The sequence below is a fragment of the Podarcis erhardii genome (genome assembly GCF_964252035.2).
Source record: "Podarcis erhardii genome assembly, chromosome: 5".
Taxonomy (NCBI): domain Eukaryota; kingdom Metazoa; phylum Chordata; class Lepidosauria; order Squamata; family Lacertidae; genus Podarcis; species Podarcis erhardii.
The window spans coordinates 65,933,231-65,959,441 of NC_138509.1; the positions used below are offsets into that span (position 1 = coordinate 65,933,231).

The window sequence follows — 26,211 nt, forward strand, 5'->3', positions numbered from 1 at the left end:
TTGCCTTTTAGTTTGTTCCTCTTCCTTGTGCCTTTCCAAAGCTTATTTATGGTTTCTTAACACTGCCATGTTAACAGTTTTCAATTACAAATTCGCTCCCAAGAATGATTATTATGGAGATATTTTAAAAGAAAAGGCTTGGCCTTTGTGGGAACTTTAAGTCAAACTTATTTTATTTTGCCAGCATGAGCTTTCATAGACAGTTCAGTCTGTCATACACTTTGATTTTGTCCCTAGATGTCCATTTCAGAATCCGATGAAGCAGACTGGAGTCTACAAAAGCTCACAGAGTTAAAATAAAACAAGTTAATCTTGAAGGTGCTGCAAAGATAAAAGGCTTTTCTTTTTTAATAAACAACCAAATGCTCAAAACCTGAATTTCCTATGGAAAGAATGTCTGAAAGTATTCTAGGCATGGTTTTTGATCAGCTTGACCATCACCAGGTGTGGAGACCAGCAGGCTACCCTCTGGCAGGGAAGCAACCCACACGTATTTATTGTTTATTTATTTGGGACTTTTTTTATTCCTGATCTTCAGCCAAAGGGTTTTCAGAGAGGCTAAGCAAGATTTAGAAGTAAAAACAACCGGCACAAGAGCAATAAAAAGTATATTAGTACCAGAGCAGGTTAAAACAACAATCTAAATAAACTTTAAAATTGAAAAAGGCCTACAAAACTAAAGTTTTTCACCTAGCACTAAAAATACATCAAACTCAACACAGGACAAGTCTCCCTGAGGAGATGGAGGAGGAGGAGTTTGGATTTGATATCCCGCCTTTCACTCCCCTTCAGGAGTCTCAAAGCGGCTAACATTCTCCTTTCCCTTCCTCCCCCACAACAAACACTCTGTGAGGTGAGTGGGGCTGAGAGACTTCAAAGAAGTGTGACTGGCCCAAGGTCACCCAGCAGCTGCATGTGGAGGAGCGGAGACGCGAACCCGGTTCCCCAGATTACGAGAATACTGCTCTTAACCACTACACCACACTGATCATTCTACAGTCACGAGAGTCACATGTGAAAAGGCCCTATGTCAGGCAACCATGTGCTTTACCTCCTTTCTCGTAAACTGGGGCAATGTTGGTATGGGGTGGAGTGTGGGTATTCCATGTTGCTTCAGTGGTATGGGAATGAAATATGCTTCAATAGCTCCCATACCACCAGCATAATGTAAAAGCAGAGACCTAAGAGTCTAAATGAAATCATGACGTGCACCAGCAGACTACAAAACAGAACAGGGAACTAGGATTTACATGAGTTCCCAGAATGGGTTTTGGGTATATTGCATCTGAATTCCAAGAAGATTTATAATATTCTTAAAGACTGAAAGGAGAGGGGAGGGAAAGATTGACAAATACCCCCAGTGTGCAGCTGTACAAACAGCCTAAAGACCAGTTCCACCTGAAATGGATTTCTGTGTGCATGGATCATGCAGAATCATCTTCAGATCTATCCCAGATACGGAAAGGCAAGTGCTGGAATTGTTCCACGGCAGTTCTGGTTTCTAATGTAATCCAGCACTAGTGTACAGAACAGATTCCTGGAGAATAAGCTATTTTTTCAGTTGTACATCAAAGCCCAGAACACAATGTCCAGGTCAGAGCATTCCACAGAATTATCCAGGCACTCTGAGCTGGCACCAAAGTTTGGAGCAAGTGCATGGGAAAAAGCAGTACAATTGCGAGATCAGGCTCTCAAACAAACAAAGCCACCATGGAGGTATCATGGATGAAGTGAAACTCCTGGTTCCAACTGAAGTTCCTTGAGAAGACAGATATGAAACACAGTCTTTGGAAATGTGCATTAATGCTTGGTGTACTTATAAACTGAATAGTTATAGTATGGCAAACCCATCAATCTGTGCAGCCTTCAGTATTCTTTAAGAATTCCTGGCTCTACGATTAGACAGGGCGAGGTAACCACCTCAGGTGGCAGCAACATCAACCCCCTACAATTCCTCCTGAGCCCCCCAGTCATTTTCCTCTGTTGCCATATGGTCTGTCTTGGATCCCCTAAAATGACCTCGTGCCTCATGTGCAGTGATGAAGGAAGGCTCAATTACCAGTCAGGATGGCATCTGTTTGTGGAATGCTGGGGATTCCATCTTGTCCTTCATCTTAGGCAGCAAAATGTATTGGGCTAGCCCTGGTAAGGATCCCAATACTTTCTTGATTTAGGTCAAATGGAGACTGTAGAGTGGAGAGCTTCTATATCAACTTGCATTTGTCCTGACATAAAGGGATCTCGGGCAAACAGTAATTTCATCTACTTGAATAAAGAGTCCTAATCAAGTTCCTACAATGGATGCAACCACAAAGCAAAGATTGAAATCAGGGTTTCAGGACCTTAGGGAAATATTCTGATCCTAAACCAACCACACCCCCTATCTAAGCTTTGTGGCATCATTGTCTAAGAAGTTAAGATTCATATCAGTCCATGCTTCACATGCAATGTTCCTCTGTGTAAGTCATTATTTGCTACTGGTACTGAGAAATGTTTCCAACTGCAGCCATTAGTATTCCTCAGGTAGTATTTGATAAATGCAATATAGCTCCCTCATGGTTCCTTATACAACTCTTAGTTGACTGTGCTTTCTCATACTGGACCGTTCAGTATTTCACAAGCTGTCCAGGCTGTTGTTCACTTTCCTCTATGTGTATATGTGGATAAACAAGGAAGAGGATTCCAGCAGCTTGTAGCAGCACTGTGTGAATGGGGAAAAACAGCACATGCTGGAGTACCACTGGTCCCATTTTCAGGCACACAGTGCTTGGAGGATGACATGCTGGTCCTCGCATCCTATTGCTAGGAGGCAGAGGGAGAGTCCCCAAATGGTTGTAAGAACTGGGTCAATCAAGTCACAACACTCTTTGACTCTCCCAACAAGCAGCCACTGGGCATGGTCCCTCCATGGGGAAATATTGGGGCTGGAACAAAATATGCTGGGAATCTCATTATAATTAAGGAGAGGTGATCAGAAGCCTTAAGAAGTCAGCTGGTCTTGCTCAGTCTCTGCCTACTTTTACATAGCAGGTAACCTCTTCCATCACCAAATTATGCCAGAGAATGTCAGCCCACCGACTCCTCATTTATTTGATGACTATCTGTCACTAGTTTGTCTACCAATCAAAGATGACATGCTAAAGACCTTTTGTAATTATTGGATTCTTCTCCATGCATTCAATGAACACATGCGGATGGGTGGAAAAGATGGCATCACATTTGCTGTCTGTGTGTGGAAATGGCTTAAGTCTTTATGGACTCCACTGATTTCTCTTTTTAATTCACAAAACACATTTCCTGTGCACACCAGCTGTTGCAACAACCCCCAGCATGCAACCACACAAGAAAGGTCATAAATGGAGGACAGGGGTTATTGGGTTGATATTTTTATTTTGATTATGTATTTTGTGGTCTTATATTTTGATTTTATTCTGTGAACTGTCCTGAGCCTCTGGTTATAGGGCGGTATATAAATTCAATCAACCAATCAATAAAAACATGGGAAACATATGGGGTACAATGAAGTCAAAGTTGAACAGACACATCTCATTGCTTCTAATATGAGAGTTCAGCATATGCATAAGCCTTTCCTACTGCAATCAGTGGAACTGAAATGGGCTGATTAGCTGGATCATCCTCATGACATGCAGAAAGTGCTGCTTTGATCCAATAAATTGTTTTTAAAACATACCCGACTCCCATTCTGAATAGCTGGAATATTTCTGAAAATGCAGCTTTTCACTCAAATCACTGCCAAGTAAAATTTCTCTTGCTAATTCAAAACTGATGAAAAGTTACGTAGGCAGGAGTGGAGAGGACTATCTTAAACCAAAACACTCAATGATCAACATAACAATTATCAGATTAAAGCCTGTCATTTCTGGGTGCATGGAAATCAGAACACAAGGAATGTAGCCAAAGCAAAGGATAACAAGATTTGTTCCATTTTTAAACAATCTGGTGCAGTGTGAATGCAGTACATGACAGCGAATGGTTTTGCCAAGCACCATCAATCCTGTTCTTGTAACTGCATCTGCTGAAATACCTGGGTGTACTCCTGTCAATGCTACTTTCATTAAGACAAGAATTTCATGAAGATCAGTTCATACCAGGTCAAATCTTCAGGACTGTGAAGGCCTTTCTAATATCACTTGACAACTCAGTGAAGAGAAACAACAATGCAATCTTTATGCAAACACAGTTCTCCTAAAATTTCTTCCTTATGGTCTCACTCAGGAGCAGTCGCAGCAGATAAAATCTGGCAAGTGGGCATCTCTCTCACTGAGATGTGTTCCTACATGCTTTCGTTGAGCAGGTGTGGAGGAAATCTTTGCCAGACGCTTGCAATCTGTCTTTACCTTTTAATTGAGGGGAATTAAAGAGGCATTTTCCAAGGGTCATATTAGGGAGGGATCGGTGTTTTAAAAAAAACTTGTTCAGACCTGTCTAAATTTCCTAGTGAAGAATTTCTTTGTTCGTACGCACATTAATCCTTTGGGAATGAATAAATAATTTAGATAAGTAACAGATCAAGGCAAATGTAATCTGATATGTTCTTAATATACACATTTCATTATTTTCATGCCAAGGTATTCTAACTAAGGAGTCAACCAGAGGTTTGCTGTTCACTTCAAATGCACAACAATATTTTGCTTTCCTGTCTTTTTGAACAATGGACTCGGAGGGAGAAGGGCAGTTACAGGCAGTCTAACTTTGACAAAGACTCAACATATGCTCAAAGAGCATCTACCTTTTGTCAGTCGCCTGTCAAACTGGATGTGCAAGCTCAGCACCATGCTGACCTAGCCAGGTGTGTAAAACCGGCATTGTGCAAGCTGCAGTTATCTATTGCCAAGAATAAATTACCATCTGGGTTAAAAATATAAACCAAAAGTATTTACTAACAGACATATATACAGTGGTACCCTGGTTCTCAAACGGCTTAGTTGTCGAACAAATCAGCTCCTGAACGAAGCAAACCCAGAAGTAAGTGTTCCAGTTTGTGAACATTTTTTGGAATCTGAACGTCCGACGTGGCTTCTGCTTGAGTGCAAGAAGCTCCTGCAACCAATCAAAAGCCATGCCTTGGTTTTCGAACAGTTTCGGGAGTCGAACAGGCTCCCAGAATAGAAGAAGTTCAAGAACCAAGGTACCACTGTACTCTGTCTGGCAAAGACAGCTGTCCGTTTCCAACTTTCTTTTATCTTTTTCTTTCCCTATGACCCACTCTGTCCTGCCTCCAATTTTGAACTGCCTCTTGTTGGGCCTTTACAAATAATACTTTCCTCAATGGACAGCACTCAAGAGGAATGATGGGGAAAGACCACAGGCTCGTGTGCTTCTCTCTAGACTGGAACCCCCCCCCCTCCGATACATAGGGGTCTCTGTCTGCAATGTCTACATATCCCCTATCCATCACAAGGATGGGCCATTTCACTAGTTCCTGCATTAAACAATAAATATATTATAATGGAACTCATTAAAGGATTGTTTATACCATCAAGAACACTTGTGGGTTGCCAGTTCATGGTCTGTAATGATGAAAACAGCCTCCACCGAAACAGATGAGTCAGAAATTCTTAATGACTCAAGTGTCATTTTCCTCACTTTCAAATCACTTCAGCCTTTGTTAAAACTTCACAAAAGCAAATTAGAGAACTAACTAGTACTCTACATCACTTTATACTGCTTGAAGTGACACCAAGTTGGGATGGGATTTAGACTGATGCTACAGCACATGGAGAGGGAATATTTAGCTGCTGTCATCGGGCGGGGGGGGGGGGGGAGGGAATCCCTCTGCATAGAAACAGTGAAACTAGTGAGAGTTGGCACCAGTGAGAGATTCCCCCCATTCCTCTATGAGGGTAGAAGGATAATTTCTTTCGAATTGTGGCAGGAGAAGGAAGGGTTAAACCTCCCCTCCTAATGGTCCTAATCTGTGGTCCTAATCTTGATGAGCCTCCCCCCTCTTGATTTTAAACACCCTGATGACAAGTCAGGTAACACATTTAAGGTGATGTGTAGTTAAGTCCCTTAAAGCTGCAATCTTATGCACACTTATGCTCAAGTATACATGCATAAGATTGCCCTGTTAGTGAATTAATGGTCTGTCAATACAAGGGGACATATATACAAGAGTACACAAAACAGAATGAGTCAGGATGTTATACTGATATTTGATACAACATGAAGTTGATTTCAGAGGCTAATGCGACAGAAGCACACCCTTTGGTATAGCACCTTGTTCCTGATAAACACTGACATTTCAAGAAGGCTGTCACTAGCCATTATTGTGCAGTTACAATCAGTACTGAGAGATGCACTCAGCATCTCTCTGAGACGTGCCTAAAAAGGTGTGTGGGTGTGAAAGAGGGAGGGAGAGATTTGGGTTTTCCCCGTTAAATACCACAAAAACTTGATTGGCTGTGTGTTTTCTTGTTGAGTGGTCAGTTGCAATTCAGGGCATTTAGAAAAACGCATGTCCCATCTAGCATGGTGGCAGAATCTTAAACTTCAGAGAACTCATGATATATCACTTAAAGGGACTAATGCTCCAAGGTTTTCTGTCTGACAGATATTATCAACGTGCAAAAAAAGGAAAAAGACAGCAGATATTCTATGGAAGAGAGGTGCACCTGGAGATAGCAATAACAGCAAAGCATCATAATCCTTTGCATTTGAAGAGTGATTTATTTTCCCCCCACCCTACCCTGCTTTATCCAAATCAAAGATATAAAATGAACGTGCATGTGTGTGCATAGCAGAAATACATTTAGATCTTCTTTATCATCATCTTAAGTTTCCTGCTTTAGATGCAGTTATTTAGCTTTTTGAAAGAGCTTCTAAATATAGCCTTAAGAAGTGGCTGTTATGAGACAGGCTTGAAGAGGACATACCAGCAGCACAATCCTAACCATAGTAAGTCATAATGAATTCAACGGGGACTTACTCCCAGGTGTTAAGAATTTTTGTGACCTGCTCTCACTGCTGGAAGAGAGCAGCACCTCCCAGCTCCTTAAGCAAATGGGCAGTGCTCCTCCTCTGGCTGCACAGCAATGTGAAATCTATAAAATTGTGTGATATCATCTTGTTCACTACGTGATCTCCAATCGACCAGGATTACATAGTGAGCAAAAAACAGAAAATGATTCCAGAGGAGGTACAGTAACAGAGAATACTGTGGCTGTGAACAGCCATCCAAAAATGAAGATAATAAGGTATAGGGGGATGTTCCTAACCCAGCGCCCATTATTGCTTTGGAAAAGTTACATTGGCTCAGCCCTAATTATAGCCCATTTACATCCTTCATTTTCTGCAAAACTGTCCTTGAATAGTCATCTATTGTGGGAAAGCAAACTTGGCCTTAGAGAACAGGACCAAGAGGCAAGACTAATGATAAATGAAAAGATTATCACGAAGGAGAAAATGTGTAGGGCTCTCCAAGTATCATGATAGGGCTGTAGTCAAATTAGATGTGATGAGTGGAGATGAATCTACAAAACGGTTTAGTATATAAAGTCTGCAACAGACTGTAATATTTTTCTGTTAATCCAGAGCATCATTTTTTAAATAGCATATATCTTTTGACAGAAGCCTGGTGCTTGACCAACTCACTTCCATCCTTGACAGTTTATTGCTGGGACACACACATTTTGCCTGAGCTAAAAATATGCTAGAAATGGGGGGGGGGGGAGGGAGATACACAGTTCATTTCATTTGCCTATTCAGACCTCTGAAAAGGTGACAAACTGATCTCCAGAGATCAATACACATAGAAGTCTAAGGGGAAATTATCACTCTAACCCTAAAAAAATCAAGTGTACATACAAAGGTGTGTAAATGGCTGAGGACACCACTGCATGCAGGGTTTTTCACTTGAAATGACTGACAAAAAATCATCTTGCCTCTTCTGTGGTATTGGCCTGTTTTACTTAATTCTGCCAAACTACAATGGCTGTTTTTGGTAGGGATAGCCTAGCCATGGTTAACCCAGCTTTGGTAATCTCCAAGTTGTACAACTGTAATGTGGGTTGCCCCTGAAGATGACCTGGAAATAACAACTAGTGCAAAATGCTGTGGCTTGAATGCTGGAAGGGAAGCAGACCATGAGCACCCTGCCTCTATCTTAAAAGAGCTATACTGGTTACCAACTCTGATGTTTACAGCCCTAAATGGTTTGGGACCCAGATATTGGCAAAAACACTTCCTAGGGTAGTTGATCAATCGATTCCCATCAAAGGGTACTCTGGGAATTGTAACTGTGGGAGGGGAATAGGGGTCTCCAATCAACTCTCAGCATCTTTAACGAACTACAGCTTTCATTATTATTGGGGGGAAGTCATGACTAGTGACGTTAAATTTGAGAGAATAATCTTTTGAGAATATTCTCGATTCATGACCATATTAGAGAATTATCATTTAAAATAGGAGAATATTCATTTTAATGCATTGAAAATGATATAATTTTAATGCATTGAAAATGATATTATTAGTTAATATACATGTTTATTCATGGGTAAACGTGTTCAGATGGCAACCAAAAACTGTACAGATACTTTTATTCAATGGGGAAATGCAGTGAATTCACATGCTTTGATTTTTTGCACCAAACTTTAAATTGAAAATTCAACGTGAATGATTCACATTAATCACGAAGCCTGCCACTAACTGTATAGTTACCATCAACTTTGAATTCTAATTATGTTGTGTATGTAGGAAATGTAGCTTTTAAAGTAAAAGGAATATTTAAAAATATCAGGTCCGCTACCTGAGTACGTTCTTTAATAAGCATATGTACATGGTACAGTATTTTGAGTGCGACACTAATAAAATCAATATAAAGTTTAAAATAAATGCTATTATTTCCAGAAAATAAAACACAATGATCATTATTCCTTACTTACACTGGCAATATCACAGCTTGACTTATTATTTACTAAAAAATTTAAATGTGGGTTGTAAAACTTGTTCTTAACATTAGAATTTACAGTTTGTAGAGAATATTCTCCGGAGAATTTTCTTCAGAATATTCTCATTCTGGAGAATATTCTCACCTCACACCACTAGTCATGACTGTTTAAACTGGTATCTTAGCACTTTAAATGTATGATGAGAAACTCTGCCTCGCTTGCATTGTCTTTTTCAATCTGTCACTCACACTGTCACAGGCCACCAATCCAATATATTCCCCTTCTGTCAATCATTTTCCCACCCACTCTTCTGTTACAACAAATAATCAGGAAGAGTTTCAGACCCAATTATGAATGCTCCAAATCTAACATGATGCTTTTCCTTCATCAAGGATGCCTTTTTCCTCCACTGACTATTAGGAGAACTAACTCTGAATGCCATTTCTGGAAAAGAGAAATTGTGGCTCTGGGCACTTTTGCGTTGCTGGGTCTCCTCCAATGTGTGCTTCCTTGAGCAGCTTCTATTCACTTTTCTCTCTGCACACATGCCTTTCAATCACTGCAAGAGCTTCTGCAATATATAGAGCCTATTGAAGTGCAAATTGGAAAGCGTGATGGCTGAAATGTTAGAATGATATGAGGTCCAGCAGCTGGTGGCAAGGAAAGAACTTCAACTTAGGCAAAACGTGGAGGCAGAAGTCATTAAAAACAAATACAGTGGTACCTCGGTTTAGAACAGTCCGGTTTAAGAACCATTTGGTTTACAAACTCCACAAAACCGGAAATACAGTCCCGGTTTGAGAAATTTACCTCGGTCTAAGAACGGAATCCGACTGGTGGAAGGGCACTGGAAGCGGCAGGCCTAATTAGGAAAAGTGTGCCTTGTTTTAAGAACGGTTTTGGTTTAAGAACGGACTTCTGGAACGGATTAAGTTCGTAAACCAAGGTACCACTGTAAATCACAAGAGTCCTGCTTGTCATGTGGCCACTGACATACTCCTGCTCTCCAATTATTTACTGGCTCTCTCACATACCCTTTTACATTCAGGTAGGTAGCTGTGCTGGTCTGATGCAGTCGAAATAAAAATAAAAAAATAAATAATTGTCCAGTAGCACCTTATAGACCAACTAAGTTTGTTCTGGCATAAGCTTTTGTGTGCATGCACACTTCTTCAGATTCTTCGTGTGCATGCACACGAAAGCTTATACCAGAACAAACTTAGTTGGTCTATAAGGTGCTACTGGACAATTTTTTGATATTATTATTATTATTATTATTATTATTATTATTATTATTCCCTTTTACGGATAGCCCATTTTCCTTCCTTTTATTTGCACTAAATTTACAGGGGAATCACCATGGCTGTAATGAGGAGGAGTGGTATAGGCTGATATCCTTGTTTGCTGATTTGGGTCAAAATGCAAATTGATTTCCTGGGCTTAGACATCAAATATATTTTAGGATAAGAGACTAATAGCCAATGGCCTTGCCAACAAGACACACAGAGTGATTCTTCAACCTCCTGCATGTTATGTTTTGCCTCTTGTTTGATGACACTTCACCTCATCTGCTTAAGTAGACTTCTTACTTGGTGGCTGAAGGTCAATCTTTGGAAGAAGAAGAATCTATGGAGGTAATAAAGTCTATAACTTCCGTACCACAAGAGCAGAGAGCAAATGAGACATGAATGCAATCCAGAGTCCAGATACATACATGGGAGTTCTTGAAAGTGCAAGCTGCTCCAATAAATGTCAATGGAAGCAGCTGTTCCATATGAGGAATGCTCCTGCAACCACTGAAATGAAAGGTGGTTGAATACCTTCAACTTTTAAGAAATTGATAGAAAGACAGGATGTCTGTAGAAGTCAAGTCATGATGCCCCCACCCCTGCTTGGGATGCCCAAACAGTGGTTCCTGGAACCCCATACCCATAATTCTCCAACAGTGGGGCTTTTAATTCATTTTATCTTCACACATCTAGAGGCACAGGAGAATGGAGGGAAGGAGGGGAATATAGTTTAAAGCAGTCAGATCATTTCTTCAGGCCCAGAGCAAGACAACTGATATCAATTAAAAAAAACAAATAAGCCTTTTTTTACTTTACTTTCATTTGAATTATGTCAGTCTCCTGCTTTTTTCAATCTTAAAAAAAAAAAACTACTTGAAGGGTCATGAGAACAGGATGTACAACCACTTTTTGAACAATTTTATACCACATTTATAAATTAAAAACTTAGCCACTGTCAACTTCCCAATGTTTCTCTTGAATTTGAACTTAAAGCACCGAAGAATACTCCCTTTCTCCTAACAATTCTGTCTGATGAGATCAGTTGATAAGAATAACCAACAAATGACACAGCACAGTGCATTTCTGCTTGGAAAGTGTGCAACTTTTCATAGGGAGATAAAGCAACAAAACGCCTAGTTTTATAAACTGCAGTATGTGTTTCAGCATCAAAAGGGGGAAAAAAGAGCATGGTGCTCTCTTAGCAAATACGTCACCTTATGGCCTTTACCAATGTTTTTAGCAGTCATTTGCAGTTAAAAGGTGGCTGCACAGCAGTATAACCGTCCTGAAAACCTTAAGGAGGGGGACTATCAAGCTCAATTTGCTGAGGGCACCCTCAAGTCTGGAGCTGGCTCTTCCAGAAGCATTTAAAAAATAAAAAATAAACTAGAATATGACCGTTATCAACAGCTGTCTGTCTCATAGGTAAAGGTAAAGAGACCTCTGGCAGTTAAGTCCAGTCGCAGACGACTCTGGGGTTGCAGCGTTCATCACGCTTTACAGGCCGAGGGAGCCGACGTTTGTCCCCAAACAGTTTATCCAGGTCATGTGGGCAGCATGACTAAGCTGCTTCTGGCGAAGCCAGAGCAGAGCACGGAAACACCGTTTACCTTCCTGCTGGAGTGGTACCTATTTATCAACTTGCACTATGTGCTTTTGAACGGCTAGGTTAGCAGGAGCAGGGACTGAGCAACGGGAGCTCACCCCGTCGCGGGGCCTCGAACCGCCAACCTTCCAATTGGCAAATCCAAGTGGCACAGTGGTTTAAACCACAGTGCCACCCATGTCCCTCTGTCTCATATGAGCTGTTAAAAATAATTATCACCTGCGCTAATTAAGACAGAGCCCTGAAAATGCCTCAGGCAAGGTGACCACCCAGGAATTCTTGCCAACGACTTACCTGAGAGACCCTTCTGACAACGTCATTCCCCACACCAAGTCCCTGTACAAAGGAGCGGACTGCAATGAAGGCCCTGGTTGCCTTCAGTTTCAGGTCTCTTGGAACCTCTCCAAAAGGCTTGTGCTGCTCAGAGTGCTTCACCATGCAGTCCACATACTCATCCGGAAGGTAGTACTGAGGATTCATCAACTTGAAGAGCCGTTCTAGCAGGCGAATCCAAAACTCATTGAGAGCCTCTTCTAGGTTGATGTTGGAACCCCGGTAATAGCGCCGCAGCTCACTATACAAGTCTTTGAAAACCTTTGAGTTCTGAGTGTATAGATCTCCATACATACTGGGAAATGTGTCATAAAGGGCCTTCTCAGACTTATTCAACAAGTCCTGGAAATAACCTGCAAACAGAAAAAGTACGGGGATCAAATCAGTGTGAAAATCGGAAATTTCCAGAAAGATTGAAAGAGGGGTCATTCAAATAGGATGCTTCAAATTATATTTGGATTAGCCTATTACACCATTAGCATATGGTAGATATTCTCCAATGTACTGTATTTTTCGCCCTATAGGACGCATATTTTCCCCTCCAAAAATGAAGGGGAAATGTGTGTGCGTCCTATGGGGCGAATGCAGGCTTTCGCTGAAGCCTGGAGAGCAAGAGGGGTCGGTGCGCACCGACCCCTCTCGCTCTCCAGGCTTCAGGAAGCTCTGCGCAACCCTCAGGAGACTGGCTCCGAGGGTTGCGCAGAGCTGCCTGCAGTCCCGGGCTCAGCGCAGCTCTGCACGGCCATCAGGAGCCGGGCGCGAAGTCCCGCCCGGCTCCCGGTGGCTGCGCAGAGCTGCCTGCAGTCCCGGGCTCAGCACAGCTCTGCGCGGCCATCGGGAGCGGGGCACGAAGTCCCGCTCGGCTCCTGATGGCTGCGCAGAGCTGCCTGCAGTCCCGGGCTCAGCGCAGCTCTGCGCGGCCATCGGGAGCGGGGCGCGAAGTCCCGCCCGGCTCCCGGTGGCTACGCAGAGCTGCCTGCAGTCCCGGGCTCAGCGCAACTCTGCGCGGCCATGGGAGCGGGGCACGAAGTCGAGCTCAGCTCCCGATGGCTGCGCAGAGCTGCCTGCAGTCCCGGGCTCAGCGCAGCTCTGCGCGGCCATCGGGAGTGGGGTGCGAAGTCCCGCCCAGCTCCCGATGGCTGCGCAGAGCTGCCTGCAGTCCCAGGCTCAGCACACTTCTCCCCATCGCCAGCCCCACAAGCTCGGGGGACAGCAGGGAGGCGGAGCGCGCCTTCCTGCTGTTCCCCGACCTGGTTCTTCCAGCCCCGCACCTGGGGGGGAAATAAATTTTTTTTTCTTTATTTCCCCCCAAAAAAACTAGGTGCGTCCTATGGGCCGGTGCGTCCTATGGGACGCAAAATACGGTATCTGTATTTTCTTCAGGCACTGAAAAGGAAACATTAATTGTAATCTGCTCACTTATTTCCAACCCTATGTAGATGCAAATGCTCCTATCTGCAAAAGAGTATTTTCCAAAAGGCCAGTGTCCAAAATGCATTTCTACAACATTCCCGTGCGTCTGTAAATCAAAGCACCATATTTTCTCTGGGTTAAAGTACAGCTGGAAACCAGCCACAGATCCTGGTTTGGCAAAAACTGATGGACAAATTCATCAATGTGAAATGTGGTGAAACATATTTCATGGACATTTTAGGGTGGTGGCAAAAGGCACCAGTGAAATTTGAATGCAATCACACTTCTTCTGACTGTTTAATCCCTAAGGATAATATATGCAAATCACTGTGTAAATCAGTATGACAAAAGGCTGACAGGATTAAAAGATGCTAAAAGCTTCTTTTCCATGCCATTGCTCCTGAGAGGAACTCATGTGCAAAAGCTAACAATCCTATTTAAGAGAGTATACAAAAAATTTTACACGTGCGGGGAAATAGTCCAAACAGTTCTTAAAATCTTAATACTTGCTCTCAATTTTAAGAAGACATGAAAAAGCGCTTGACACCTTACAAAACATTCACTTTCAAGTGAAATGGCACAGCAGACATTTAACTGCTGCATTATTGCCAATCTCATAATTAACAAAAGAGAGCAAATGTTACATATTTTCAGAGTATTTTGCTACGGTGCTGTTGACATTTAGGCTGAGGCAGTATTTCCTTTCAAAACACACTGGAATAGTGAACATTGTGGCAAGGAATAGTAAGTCATTAAAAGTCCAATGAAATGCTCTTGTTAGAACATCACGGTGCAGTACTTCAAACATAAGAGGGAAACAACCATGCAAGAATTTGTCTAAATTCCATGTACTTCACCAGTGAAAAAGAGGGTCTTCGCCAGTTTTGGTGCCCTGATTGCACAGTGATATAAAGCCATGCCTACAATAGGGCTGGGGAATATATCAATACACTGTCCAAAACCAGTTTGAAGTCCACATTGTGATATCAGTTTCATAGTTTTTGACCTGGCAATATATTGAGAATCATGATATATGTGTTGGTGTGCTTTGCAAAAATCACATTGTGGGAAAAACTGTGAAGCCAGCAAATGCCTCTACATATCTCCATGCTTACTTCAGACATTGTAATATATCACAAAGTTGAAAACCAGATATCACTCAGTCCTACTGTTTGTCTCTACATAGTTCCATCCTTATTTCAGACATCAGTATATCACGATGTTGATACAAAGTGATGTCGAAAACTCAGATATTGCCCAGCCCTGGTCTACATGTTCATTAGTACGGAAACGTGAAGCCCTTATCCTGTTACATGGATAAACATGAAAGTGGAAGAGGAGGCAATATTTTGGTATATTACTGGCCTCCTACTATTTTTCTTTCCCTATTCCTTTCCTTCTCCTGCTTACAAGCAATTTAATAGTGTTGCAAGCCAGCTGTTTCAGAGCTTCTATAATTTTGTGCAAATATACAACCCGAGACCTGTGTAAATAACATATTTCCTAAAAGTAATGCATCAAAAGCCATTTGTGCAGAGGTGCCTATATTATCTAGACAGGTTACAATAAAATATTCTAAACTCATTTGTGTAACTCAATTCTAGGGGCACAAGGCTAGTAGCTATCCTATATTCACTAATGGAATACACATGGTAGTTTCTGACTGGGGAAAAAATGTCCGAGTCCAGAGCACTCGCAGAACCTTTTAATTAGGTCCCCAAAGTGCACCTGACTAATAGCCAAGTTAGCACAGGAAGGAAATAAAACTACCTGTAATAAAAACATGAGGAGCAAACAGAACAGGAGAAATGTGTGAAGATAATAAGCAAGAAGTCAGCAATTTGGGTTTATTCCATACTGAAAAAACCAAGAAGCACAAGCTGGTTTATTGACTAAAGGACAGAAAGATTTAAAGGGCTATTTCAAGCATGCATATCTCAGCATTCAGTGCCTTGCAGCTGAACACATGGATTATTTTTACAGGAAAGTGTTGTTTTCAGGTACATCAAGTGATTAAGAAAGTATTATGATGTTTGATTTATGGTGGTTGTTTTACATGCAGCCATTCACAAGTCATCACTTGGTATTGCAGTCATCAAGCCTGAAGACACTCACAATATGCATGATGATATCAGCTTAAAACACAAGTGCGCAGATGGCATGTGTTATAAATAAGGATGGGTGGACCCACACAAATTCGCTTTGGCATTAATCCAAAGTAACCACATTGACTTCAGAGACATCCTCTGAAATCGAGAAAACTGAATAAAATTGTGCTTGGATCAGCCGCTACTCTGGCATACAATGACATCATCAGCATCTGGTCGGGTCTAGGGGCATCAGTCCTTGCCACAGCACTCATGGGGCAGTCTCTGAAACCCCTACCTCATAACCATACCTACTGGAGGCAAGGGGAGAATGGCAGAGTGTGGGGAGATTCATTACAAGTAATGAAATTTCTAGAAGAGAATGAACCCTGCGTGGTTCAGAAATGCTTGGAGCAACAGGAATGCAAACTGCATCTTGTGTTGTAAGAAAATCATTGGTAAGGACCCTCTTTCTGACTGTGAACATGGCAACAGGTACAAATATCTCCAGATCCTAGCAATGTCACTACCATGTGCAAGGGAATCATTACAATTCGGACCACGACCACATCTATATATCCTAAAGTCTGGTCCAGTAGATGGTAGACTTCTCAAATACAGTATGAAAATCCTGTCTTGGTGAAGCTTGCCTCCATCTTTAACAAACAAGTGAAGATTAGTAGCATAGGTGTGAGTAAGTAAAATTTACAAATTGAACTCACATTTAAAAACGTAATGTGCTTGAAGCACTTTTTACATAAATTATTTTTCTAATTCTGAAATAGCTTTGTAAGCTGCTGGGTCAGCATTGAATTTCCTCCTTTCTGAAAACATCAAGAATTCTGGTACCTTTGCAGGTACCAGATATTTATCAAAATGCCAATATTTTAAAAATGAACTTTTGTGAATGCTGACAATTTGTAATTGTTACAAAAGGGGGTGAAACCTGGGAGAGGCAAGTTCTATCTGATGATGCTGTGTACAAGGAAATTGCTTATTTTTGAAAAGGATAATCTTACTGAGAATCCTGGTGCTACTTAAAACTACTTACATGTTCTATTTACATTGGAAGAAGCCGGAAAATAAGCAGTCTTACAGATGCAAACAGGAAAACTAATTTCCAGTTGTCACCAAAGTACAGGCTGTAAATTCAGATCTCCAAGAGCACTCTAATGTACGTCTCCTAAGCAAATTCTTCTATTAACCCAAGGGACCAATTTTAAATATGCAGATACTAATTCCTAGAGTCATATCCTCCCTCAAGCAACCTTCACAAGACCATGAACATTTCAGAGTTTACAGCGCCACTCTGAGTTAGCCGCCTTCTCCTGCTGTTAGGTGATAGACTTGTTTCTCTGCTTAAAGGCACTTTTCCTTTGCATCAGCTCAAGCAGAGTTGTTCAAAAAAGGTGTGCTGTGAAGCCCTTTGAGCAAAACCTTGGGATCTTCTCAACAGCACAACAAACTGACTGCTGCTTTTGATTAATTTTATTGTTCTCCTGGGCTTTACTGCTTTATAAGTTACTGTGATACTGAATTCTTCCAGAGGTTTTTACAAGGAAAGGTGTCTTATAGGTATTTTAACTGAAACATTAAAAATGGTATCATATACCCCTGTATGGCAGGATAAATATGCAGCACTGTTTATCTTTCATTCTGTCCAGTAGTAAGCTACTGAATGAAAGCCCCTTTTCTTAAAGTTATTTGCTAACTATTTGAATTCAGTTTTGTTTAGGTTTAGCTTTGGTGACTCTTATTCCTATTTTCCATATGCCATAACAGGAGAAAAATGGTTGCATATTGGTACCACGCCTGGTTTGCAAGACATATTTCTGTCTACTGTTGACAGAGTTAATACTGAGCTCTTTGGACCGTTGATGTAAACTAGTATAACAATTCTCATGTTGTTATTGGGGTCTAACTACATACAATAACTGTGTTACTGCAATCATATCAGTGTTTTATGTTTATTTAATAGTAAGTTCTCATTTTCCTCCAGTTTTTATTGGGACTGTAGTATATGGGGAGGAGAGACCATACCCTTGTCTCCCCAACTATAATTTCCATGAAAATCACCCCCCAACTACTGTTAGTGACAGGAAAAACAACAACTCCCATTTGTGCCAATATACTGTACTTCCAAATGCTGTGTTCTTACACTTCCCATCCCTGTCAACTGCAGTCCTGATCCCCCTACATGATTACTATCAAAAGTGATTGGTAGAAACATATTCAGCATCACGTTTAGTGTGGCCCTGACAGTCCAATAATTTTAATGAACTATATAAATTAAGGTTACCAGAAGTCCCCTTTTCCTGGGGACAGTCCCCGGATTTACAAATCAGTCCCTATACAAAATCCATTGAAAAGTGTCCCCGAATTAACTGATAAAAATCTGGTAACCTTAATATAAATATTCATGCCAAAAAACAAAACCCAAACCCACCAGAAACTGCAGCTGGTGGGTTGCAGGGCTGGTGGCATACAATAGGGAAAACAGAATCTGAAACTGAAGCTCAAGTTAAACATGTTTTGAGCAAATTACAATTGAACATGAAAATTAAATAGAAGCAAATTAGATGTCACCCACAAATATGTAGATTGCAGTGAAAAGTTCTTTAGGTGGAGGTGCTTTTCAGCAGGAGAAAGAAAGTTTGTTCTACCCATTCCCTACCAATTCAGGGAGGAAAGGATATAAAAGTAGGGCAAACATAAAGAGGTAGGGGTCTTGGGAACTTGGGAGTGGACAGGTAGTTCAGCTCCACCACCCATCTAGATGGATGTGTGGCTTTCCTTCTTGTTTCCCTTTGAAGTGTAAATTTCTTAAGACCTCTATATATTAACACAAAGAAGCTATGGTAAACGCAGATGCACTGCATGGGTCACCTGTCACCTGAAGTGAAGTGTCACCTGTGGAATCACTAGTTTCTAACTTAAGTAGAGAGGTCCAGAGGCTGGGAAGCAGCATCCAAATGGAATTTGCAAAGGAACTGACAAGGATGGATGTACAAACCGCAAGGACAAGGATGGATGTACAAACTGCTTCTATTTTGGTCTCTAGCTCCAATGATGCTTAGAGTAGTTGTAGTACTGGGAAAATGAATGTGAGTTCTGGAATCTCTATTTAGAAATGTGTTTTTGTTAAATAATGTGGTTTGTTTTCTCCTGATACTTATTTGCTTCTCTCTTGAAAGCCCCATTGAAAGTGTGTGTGCATAGCCGTCTTCATAATGTCAAGAAGTCCTTTGGAATATTTGAGCCTCCTAGAAAAATACGATAGAGGGTTCTTGACAGTGAGAAAAATCAGATGCTTAAGCATTAGTGGATGCTTTAGCGGAATCTGTTGGCTTAATGAGCAATGAATGCACATGAACCACTAGTTGGTAGTTTATCCAAAGACGGTTTTTCAGGCATGCCTGCTGCTATTAAATAACTCATCAACTCTTTCTCCATGGTATTCTCGGCTAAAGAGCTTGCTATGAGTGAATCTGATTGGCACCCAATCCCTATACTAAACAAAATTACTTTATTTCAAAGAACTTCCTTACAAATAACTTACACATCTGTTTCTTTGGTGTTGATGCCCTAACGCGGGCAAGGTTAACACAGAGTTCAATACTTCAACACACATTTTATTAGCCTACTGAAAACAGTATCATTTTACAGGTTTGAACCTTGCACAGTTCTTAGAATATGCTGGTCCAATAAAATACATCTAATTCTCTATTTTGTATAGCGCATCCCTGAGACAAGCGTCCCACAGAAAAGCTATTTCTATTTTGTTTATGTCCATTGGGAATTATAGATGCTAGCTGAAAGAACCTTTACATCGTCTATGGGTCTGAAAAATCCTAAAATCTGTGTTGACTGTCATTGGCTCTGTTACTGTTGGGTAAGGCCTCATGGTTGGTTTGTGCATCGTGGTAAGCTGTGCAAATGGGCTGGCTCCTTGAGAGCAGCTCGTACCCACTTTGCTCCTCCATAATCCTTTGCGCTTAGTGTGGCATGGCAGCTAAACCACAGTTTGGCACAGCGTGTCATCTGAATTTGGGATTGTGAGTTAAGTTTTCTCTTCCTGAACCACAATCTGCAGCCAAGAAAACACAGAGAAATTTAAAATTAAACTGAAACAATGAAATAAGCCAATCAATGTCCGATATTGACTATGTCATAGCATATACCTTTGCCAGTTCAGAAAGGTCATTATTTGCTCACTATTTAAAATAATTTGAATATTTGCATTTTTAACTATTTTTGTTATAGATGCAGTTTAGGATTACCTACTTAACAGCTTTTTGTATTTATTATGTCAGGTCACATGACACCTGCTTATACCAAGAAAAGAAAGAGTGAGAGTTAAAACATGAAATTACTGGATTTTCTGACTGGTTTATGAGGAATTAATTTGGATCAAGGAACTTACTGTAGACAAGGTTTTCAAAGCCATTTCTCAAGCTCCTCATAAAGCTGTTGTTATATTGAGCAATTCTGCTCTAAGCACATTCTATAAATGGGCAGCGCCATTCTTAAATGTTAGGAGCTTAGCAACAAATTCTGCTCTAGAAAGCTCAGCGTGGGATTTTCCAAGGCTGCTAACTCAGCAAAACAAGCCTACTTCCTTTTTACACAATGGCAGGTACTTCTCATTGCTAGATGTTACAGTCTGAATTCCATTTAATGCTATCAGCGTCTGATTTTTTGATCTTCTGTTTATATACATCACATGGTTTCATTATTGGTTTGCTGTCCTTGGAGTTCACTGTTTTTGCATTCATCTGAATTGCAAAATGTCTTCTTGGTGGCAGGCAAATACCTTTAAATTGTCCCAGGCTTTTCACATCTGATGAGTTTTGATTGCTTTATTGTTTGCTATTTTAGTGATTGCCCTGGTTTTATTATTTTATTGCTTTTATTTTGTGAACTGCACTTCCAATTATTTTTTGAAGGATACTATAAATATTTATTAAATAATAACTAAATGGAAAGTGATACCCAACAATATGATAACCATACTCATGAGTAACACTGGATATTATCTGAATTCTGCATTCCCTGACCCCTTATAAAAATGCTATAAATGTTCATTCTGATGGCATAGATTTAAAATTGCCCAACCTTGCTTTTAACAGTTCAGTAAAATAAAAACTGTGAACTGGTAACAGTTATTTGTCAGTTTGTCTTAAGACTGTTTGTGTCAGAGTGGTCTAACTCTCTAGAGAACATCAAACTGCAAATACGATACAGAATTGAGCTCATTTCTGAAAAGAAGTGTCTACAAAGAAAAGCAGAGCAAAAAGATATCAAATGCTGTATCACTGTTTCTCAGCTCAAAATGAATGGAACTCTTTCAGAAATGGATGGATGCCAAGGAAGGTTTTCTATCCAAGACTACCACAGTGAAAGAGACAAGAGTGAAATATACTTCACATCAGTATTGCTATCATATCTCAATAATCTTTGGTTTATAAGAATGTGAGGAGGAAGAGTAGAGTGTGAGGTGCCCTACATAATATTAACAAAGCAGAAAGAAACATGCAGCTCTCCCTTTTTTGTAGTTTGCAAAACTCCCTTGGAAAGATAGCTACATCAGCATGAAGCATATTTGAAGTCAGTGTTTATCATCTTAAATTCCAATGCCCTGTTGTGCCCAACACATTTCTCATAACAGGCTTTCATGCTACAGCAGAAGAAATTATGGAGGCAAAAGAATAAAAATAAAAAATAAACGTAAGCCTTTTGAAAATCAAATTGTGTCTTTTTTGTACATTTGTGTGGCAACCAGCCATTCACTTTTAGTGAAAATATAACAAACCCTGCTGGATCACACCAGGACCTTATTTTCAACAATGGTCAGTCAGATGCTTCTATAAAACTCAGAAGCATTCATTTCATTTTTCAATAGCTATACCACCTTTCTATGCCACTGCATCTGAGGCATTTTACAACCCACAGAACTGCCAAAATATACAAGGATCATGTTGTCATTCTATAGCACATTAAATCTATCTATAATAATTCAAATGGAACTAAAAACAAATTTACAACATTCAAAAATCCATTTCCAGGCAGGAACTACCATTAGGCAGAATGAGACATACACTTCATTTGAAAGCAACTCAGACTAGGTATCCCGAAAGGGCAGTGAATAGTTAATTATTTAATGTATTGTCAAGTAAGGAGGCGCACTTTGGGGATTTTATGCTTCAGGTGTGTGAATAACCTGGCCAGCCCTGGGCACTATGCGCCTCGATGGGAATGTGTGTGATGTGCAGCAAAATGTCTTGAGCTGGCCTTGTCATTTTTACATATAGTATGATAATACAGACAAAGTATCAGCAGCAATAAAACGGAATTGCCCCATCACTTGCAACAAGTCATTACATAGTTACAAACAAACAAGATATCATCAGCAAAACTACAATAGCAAAATGCCAACGATAATACGAAAGCACAACTTAGCGGTTAGTCTCTGCTCCATGACCTGCGGAACTTGTCCACTCAAAGAGAGGCAGCCACCCCACACAAGTTACTCCCATAGTGAAAACAGAGTGCTGTCTACTCCATAACTTCAGGAGCAAAATCTTGGTCTTGGTGCCAGGGCATCAACTTCCACAGCCTCTTATCACAGGCGCTGTGCCACAGGACCTAAGGACAGTAGTATCTGGTATTCAGTTGTCATGGCTCAAAGCCTATAAATTTGTCTAAAGGTAAAGGTACCCGACCGTTAGGTCCAGTCACGGATGACTCTGGGGTTGCGGCGCTCATCTTGCTCTATAGGCCGAGGGAGCCGACGTTTGTCCGCAGACAGTTTTTTCTGGGTAATGTGGCCAGCATGACTAAGCCGCTTCTGACGAAACCAGAGCAGCGCACGGAAACGCCGTTTACCTATTTCTCTACTTGCACTTTGATGTGCTTTTGTACTGCTAGGAGGGCAAATTTGTCTAATCCTCCTTTAAAACCATCTTGAGTTAATGGCCATCATAGCAACTTGCTGCAGCGAATTCTGCACATAAGCGAAAGGGAACCTCTGGCCTATTTTCTCCATGTGGCCGGTGCTTGCTTTCTTTCTTTCTTTCTTTCTTTCTTTCTTTCTTTCTTTCTTTCTTTCTTTCTTTCTTTTGCAAAGCTTTCAGAGTGATGAACATGTGGCTTCGTAAACACCAACAATGAAGTGATCAGCAAAGTATATACCACTACCAACCCAGTTTGATTTCAAGCTGCGTGAGCAAAAACGGTTCACCTGATGTTGTTGGGAGGGGGTTCTGATATTGTGCTAGCAGCGCCCTCCCCATAGAATTTGAAACCAGCAGCCAGTTTGCTGGGGCACAGCAGTGAGCAAAGCAAAGCGAAGTTAAACCAGGTAAAATTTATTGTGTTAAAAAGCAACTATAATATACGAAGTACCTGGGATCATTATATCTCCAAAGAATACCAGGGATCAGTCTGGAGTGTACAGGTGGCTTGGTTGGGCTAACTTCAAGTTAATGGAGGGCTGGTTTAAGAACTGAGGAAAATGGGGAGGAAATTCTAATGATACATTTTGTTTTGATATGGGGGTGGAGGAAAGGAAACAAGACTGATTAAATAATTAGTCCAAAAAAAATCAATGAAACTTCCCAAACTCTGTTAGAAAAGGTTTTTTTAAATAGTTATCCAACAAGAATTTCAACTAAATCAAACCAAATGAAGGTAAGAAAATAATCTGTCAAGAAAATATGGATATATTGTAGTTTCTGTGTCTGTGTTAATATTGTTACTTTTTGATAGATGTGAGCTGCTCTACAATACAATATTTGTTTCAAAAACTAAGTAGAAGATACAATAGTTTAATAAAATAGTTAAGCTTCTCTTCTTGGAATGATCCATTCCCATTCTCAGAAACATTGCCCATATGCAATTCACAACACAAGTTTAAGAGATATGAAAATATGCTTGTCTTGTCTTGATGCTTTAAGGTGGACAGAAGACACATTTTCCTTGTGCCATGAGGATTGCAAGAGAAATAAGCAGGGCCTTTAAGCAATCCAACATCTCAAAAAGGCTAAAGAGAGATTTGTGCTGCACAGTGTCTCTGACACAGTGACTCTCCCCAGAGAGAGAAAAAGAGAGGATAAACCAGCCGCTGGAATAACATTTCTGTTTCAGTCACCATTCCCCGTATTATCTGTTCTTGCCATAGTCTCACACAATTTTTTCTCTCTGCCCATGCTATCAAAACACACTTTCTTTCTTATTTGGAAAGAACTAGAAACCAGGATGTTTCCAGAAAGTATTATCAAAATGGCTGCCTTCACTGGATGTTCCAAGTCTCTCAAAGTTTTAAAACGTGCAAAGATGATTTAGTAAGAAACATCAAGGTCAGGTACACTTAATAAGTTAAGATGACTGATGCTTCTGTGCATTCTTATGTCAAAAAATGTAGTAGCATACAGAGGGAAGCAGCCACCATAATAATTATCATGCATATCAGGAATTTTCAAACTGAGACTTCCAACTTGTAATCCAATGTCAGTTTACATGACAGAAACATCTCCTGAAAGTTACCTTGAATTGCTCTATGTGGTGATTGCCCTCATAGCTGTTCATGGGCTAACTGAGCAGATACCTTCAACCACACAACGTCACCAGCCTTGCTGGTGGGTGGTGTCTCTGGGGAAGTTTGTGTTTCTATCGAGACAATTATTGATATGATTTATGGGCCAATGCAGACAACAGCTTGCCACTTGCTTTAAAGCTGATCGTAAATCAGAAACACATTTTGTTTCAATTTTGTTGTTGTCAAAATGAATATATGGATTTTTTGTGTGCACTTAAAAATTTCATCTATTTTCTTCTTCTTCTTTATTCTGGCCACCTCCAACCGTGCAGAAAGAGCTGTACAAAATCCACTGAAGGTTGGTTCTTCTGGCTCCCAAGAAACTGTGGATGGATCAGAGCTAGCCTACGAGACACAGCTCAGGCCTTGGATGTGAGTGGCTGTAGTAATCTCTTCAATATGTCTTATCAAACTGGGAGAACTTCTCCAACTGAAGTAACCTAAAGCTTAGGTGGAATATGTGCTCTCTGCATGCCCTTCATTAGCCCATGTGATTAGGGCCACATTCACACCATACATTAAAAGTACAATGATACCACTTTAAACAGTCATGACACTCCCTCACAGAATATGGAGCTGTAGTAAAGGGTGCTGAGAGTTGTTAGGAGTCTCCTAGTTCCCTCCCAGAGCTACAATTCCCAGAGTTCTGTGAGAAGGGGGATTGATTGTTAAACCACTCCTTAAATAGTTGCTTTCAGAGGGTAATGGGAGGCGGTCTCTCATCACTGTTAACAAATTACATCTCCCAGTTTTATATGGGAGAAGCATTGACTGTTTAAAGTGCTTTAAATGTATGGTATGAATGTGGCCTAGCACCAGCCCCCTCCAGTTAAGTGTGCAATCACATAGAATAGCTTTTAGATAGTCTTCTTCTTTGGCGATCTCTCATAGCTGAGTAAGATTGTCTTCCATAAACACGGTTTTAACAATGAGTCCGTAAGTGACTATGGTGGTTAATTCTGGATCCACACATCCTTCCACAGTGGGGACATAGGTTTCCGGGTGGGAGTTGATCACGGTGTGGATTTGTCAAGCATGCCTTCCTCTTAGCACATTTCTCCCTTGCGTCCTGTGTTCGAGTGTCTTCAAAGCCCATGACACCATTGGTAAAGGCTGTTCTCCAATTGAAGCACTCGCAGGCAAGTTTCCCAATTGTTGGTGTTTATACTACATTTTTTAAAAATTTGCCTTGAGACAGTTTTTAAACCTCTTTTTCTGACCACCAGCATTATACTTTCCATTTTTAAGTTTGGAATAGTATATACAGGGACTCTGCCTAAGCTTTGGCTCAGCTGGATAGGAGAACATTCTCAACTCTAGTCAGACAAGTTCAGGGATCATACAGCTCTCCAACTTCCAGCAGATAGCTGTCAAAGATTTATGGACCCCTAGAATCACATCTACAGTTTGTATCCCATTGGCGTTTGGTACTGAAATCATAGAATAATTGGATTGTTGAAATAGAGATATTATTATTATTATTATTATTATTATTATTATTATTATTAACTGCCATTTATCAACCAGCTTCCTAGCCACTGCCGCAAGGTATTTACACTTAATATAATTAAAAACAGTTAAAAACATTAAAACATTTAAAACAAAACTAAAACCCTAACAAGTGGACACTTGTGGTAAAACCCCATTGATCCAGCTGGGAAAGCCTGTCGAAATAAAATATATCTTCAATTGTTTCCGCAAAGTGCGGACAGTGGGTTCGTGTCATATCTCAAGAGGAATGCTATTCCACAGAAAAGGGGCAGCCACCAGATAATGTTCACTTCTGTCCACAGGCTAACATATCCTGGCTGCCTAGCTGAGCTATTCCAGTAACCAAGAAACGTTTCTCCTCTTTCACACTGGGGATTTTCCAGTTGAAAAAATCGGAAGAGTTTTACTATTAGAAGCTGATAATTAAAACCATTAGTTTTCATCCTCAAAAATATCCCCCTGCTCCTCTGCATCTGCATGTGGGATG

The 26,211-nt window shown here is 40.7% G+C and overlaps 1 protein-coding gene across 1 annotated transcript in view; it reads right to left on the reverse strand.

Annotated features, from left to right (window-relative positions):
- The window catches only part of GPC1 (glypican 1), a 199,084-nt gene that overhangs the window by 14,847 nt on the left and 158,026 nt on the right, over window positions 1-26,211 (reverse strand). The window contains exon 3 of the mRNA XM_081861583.1: window positions 12,099-12,490. Coding sequence (XP_081717709.1) covers window positions 12,099-12,490 — 392 coding nt within the window. The remainder of the gene's footprint in view (window positions 1-12,098; window positions 12,491-26,211) is intronic.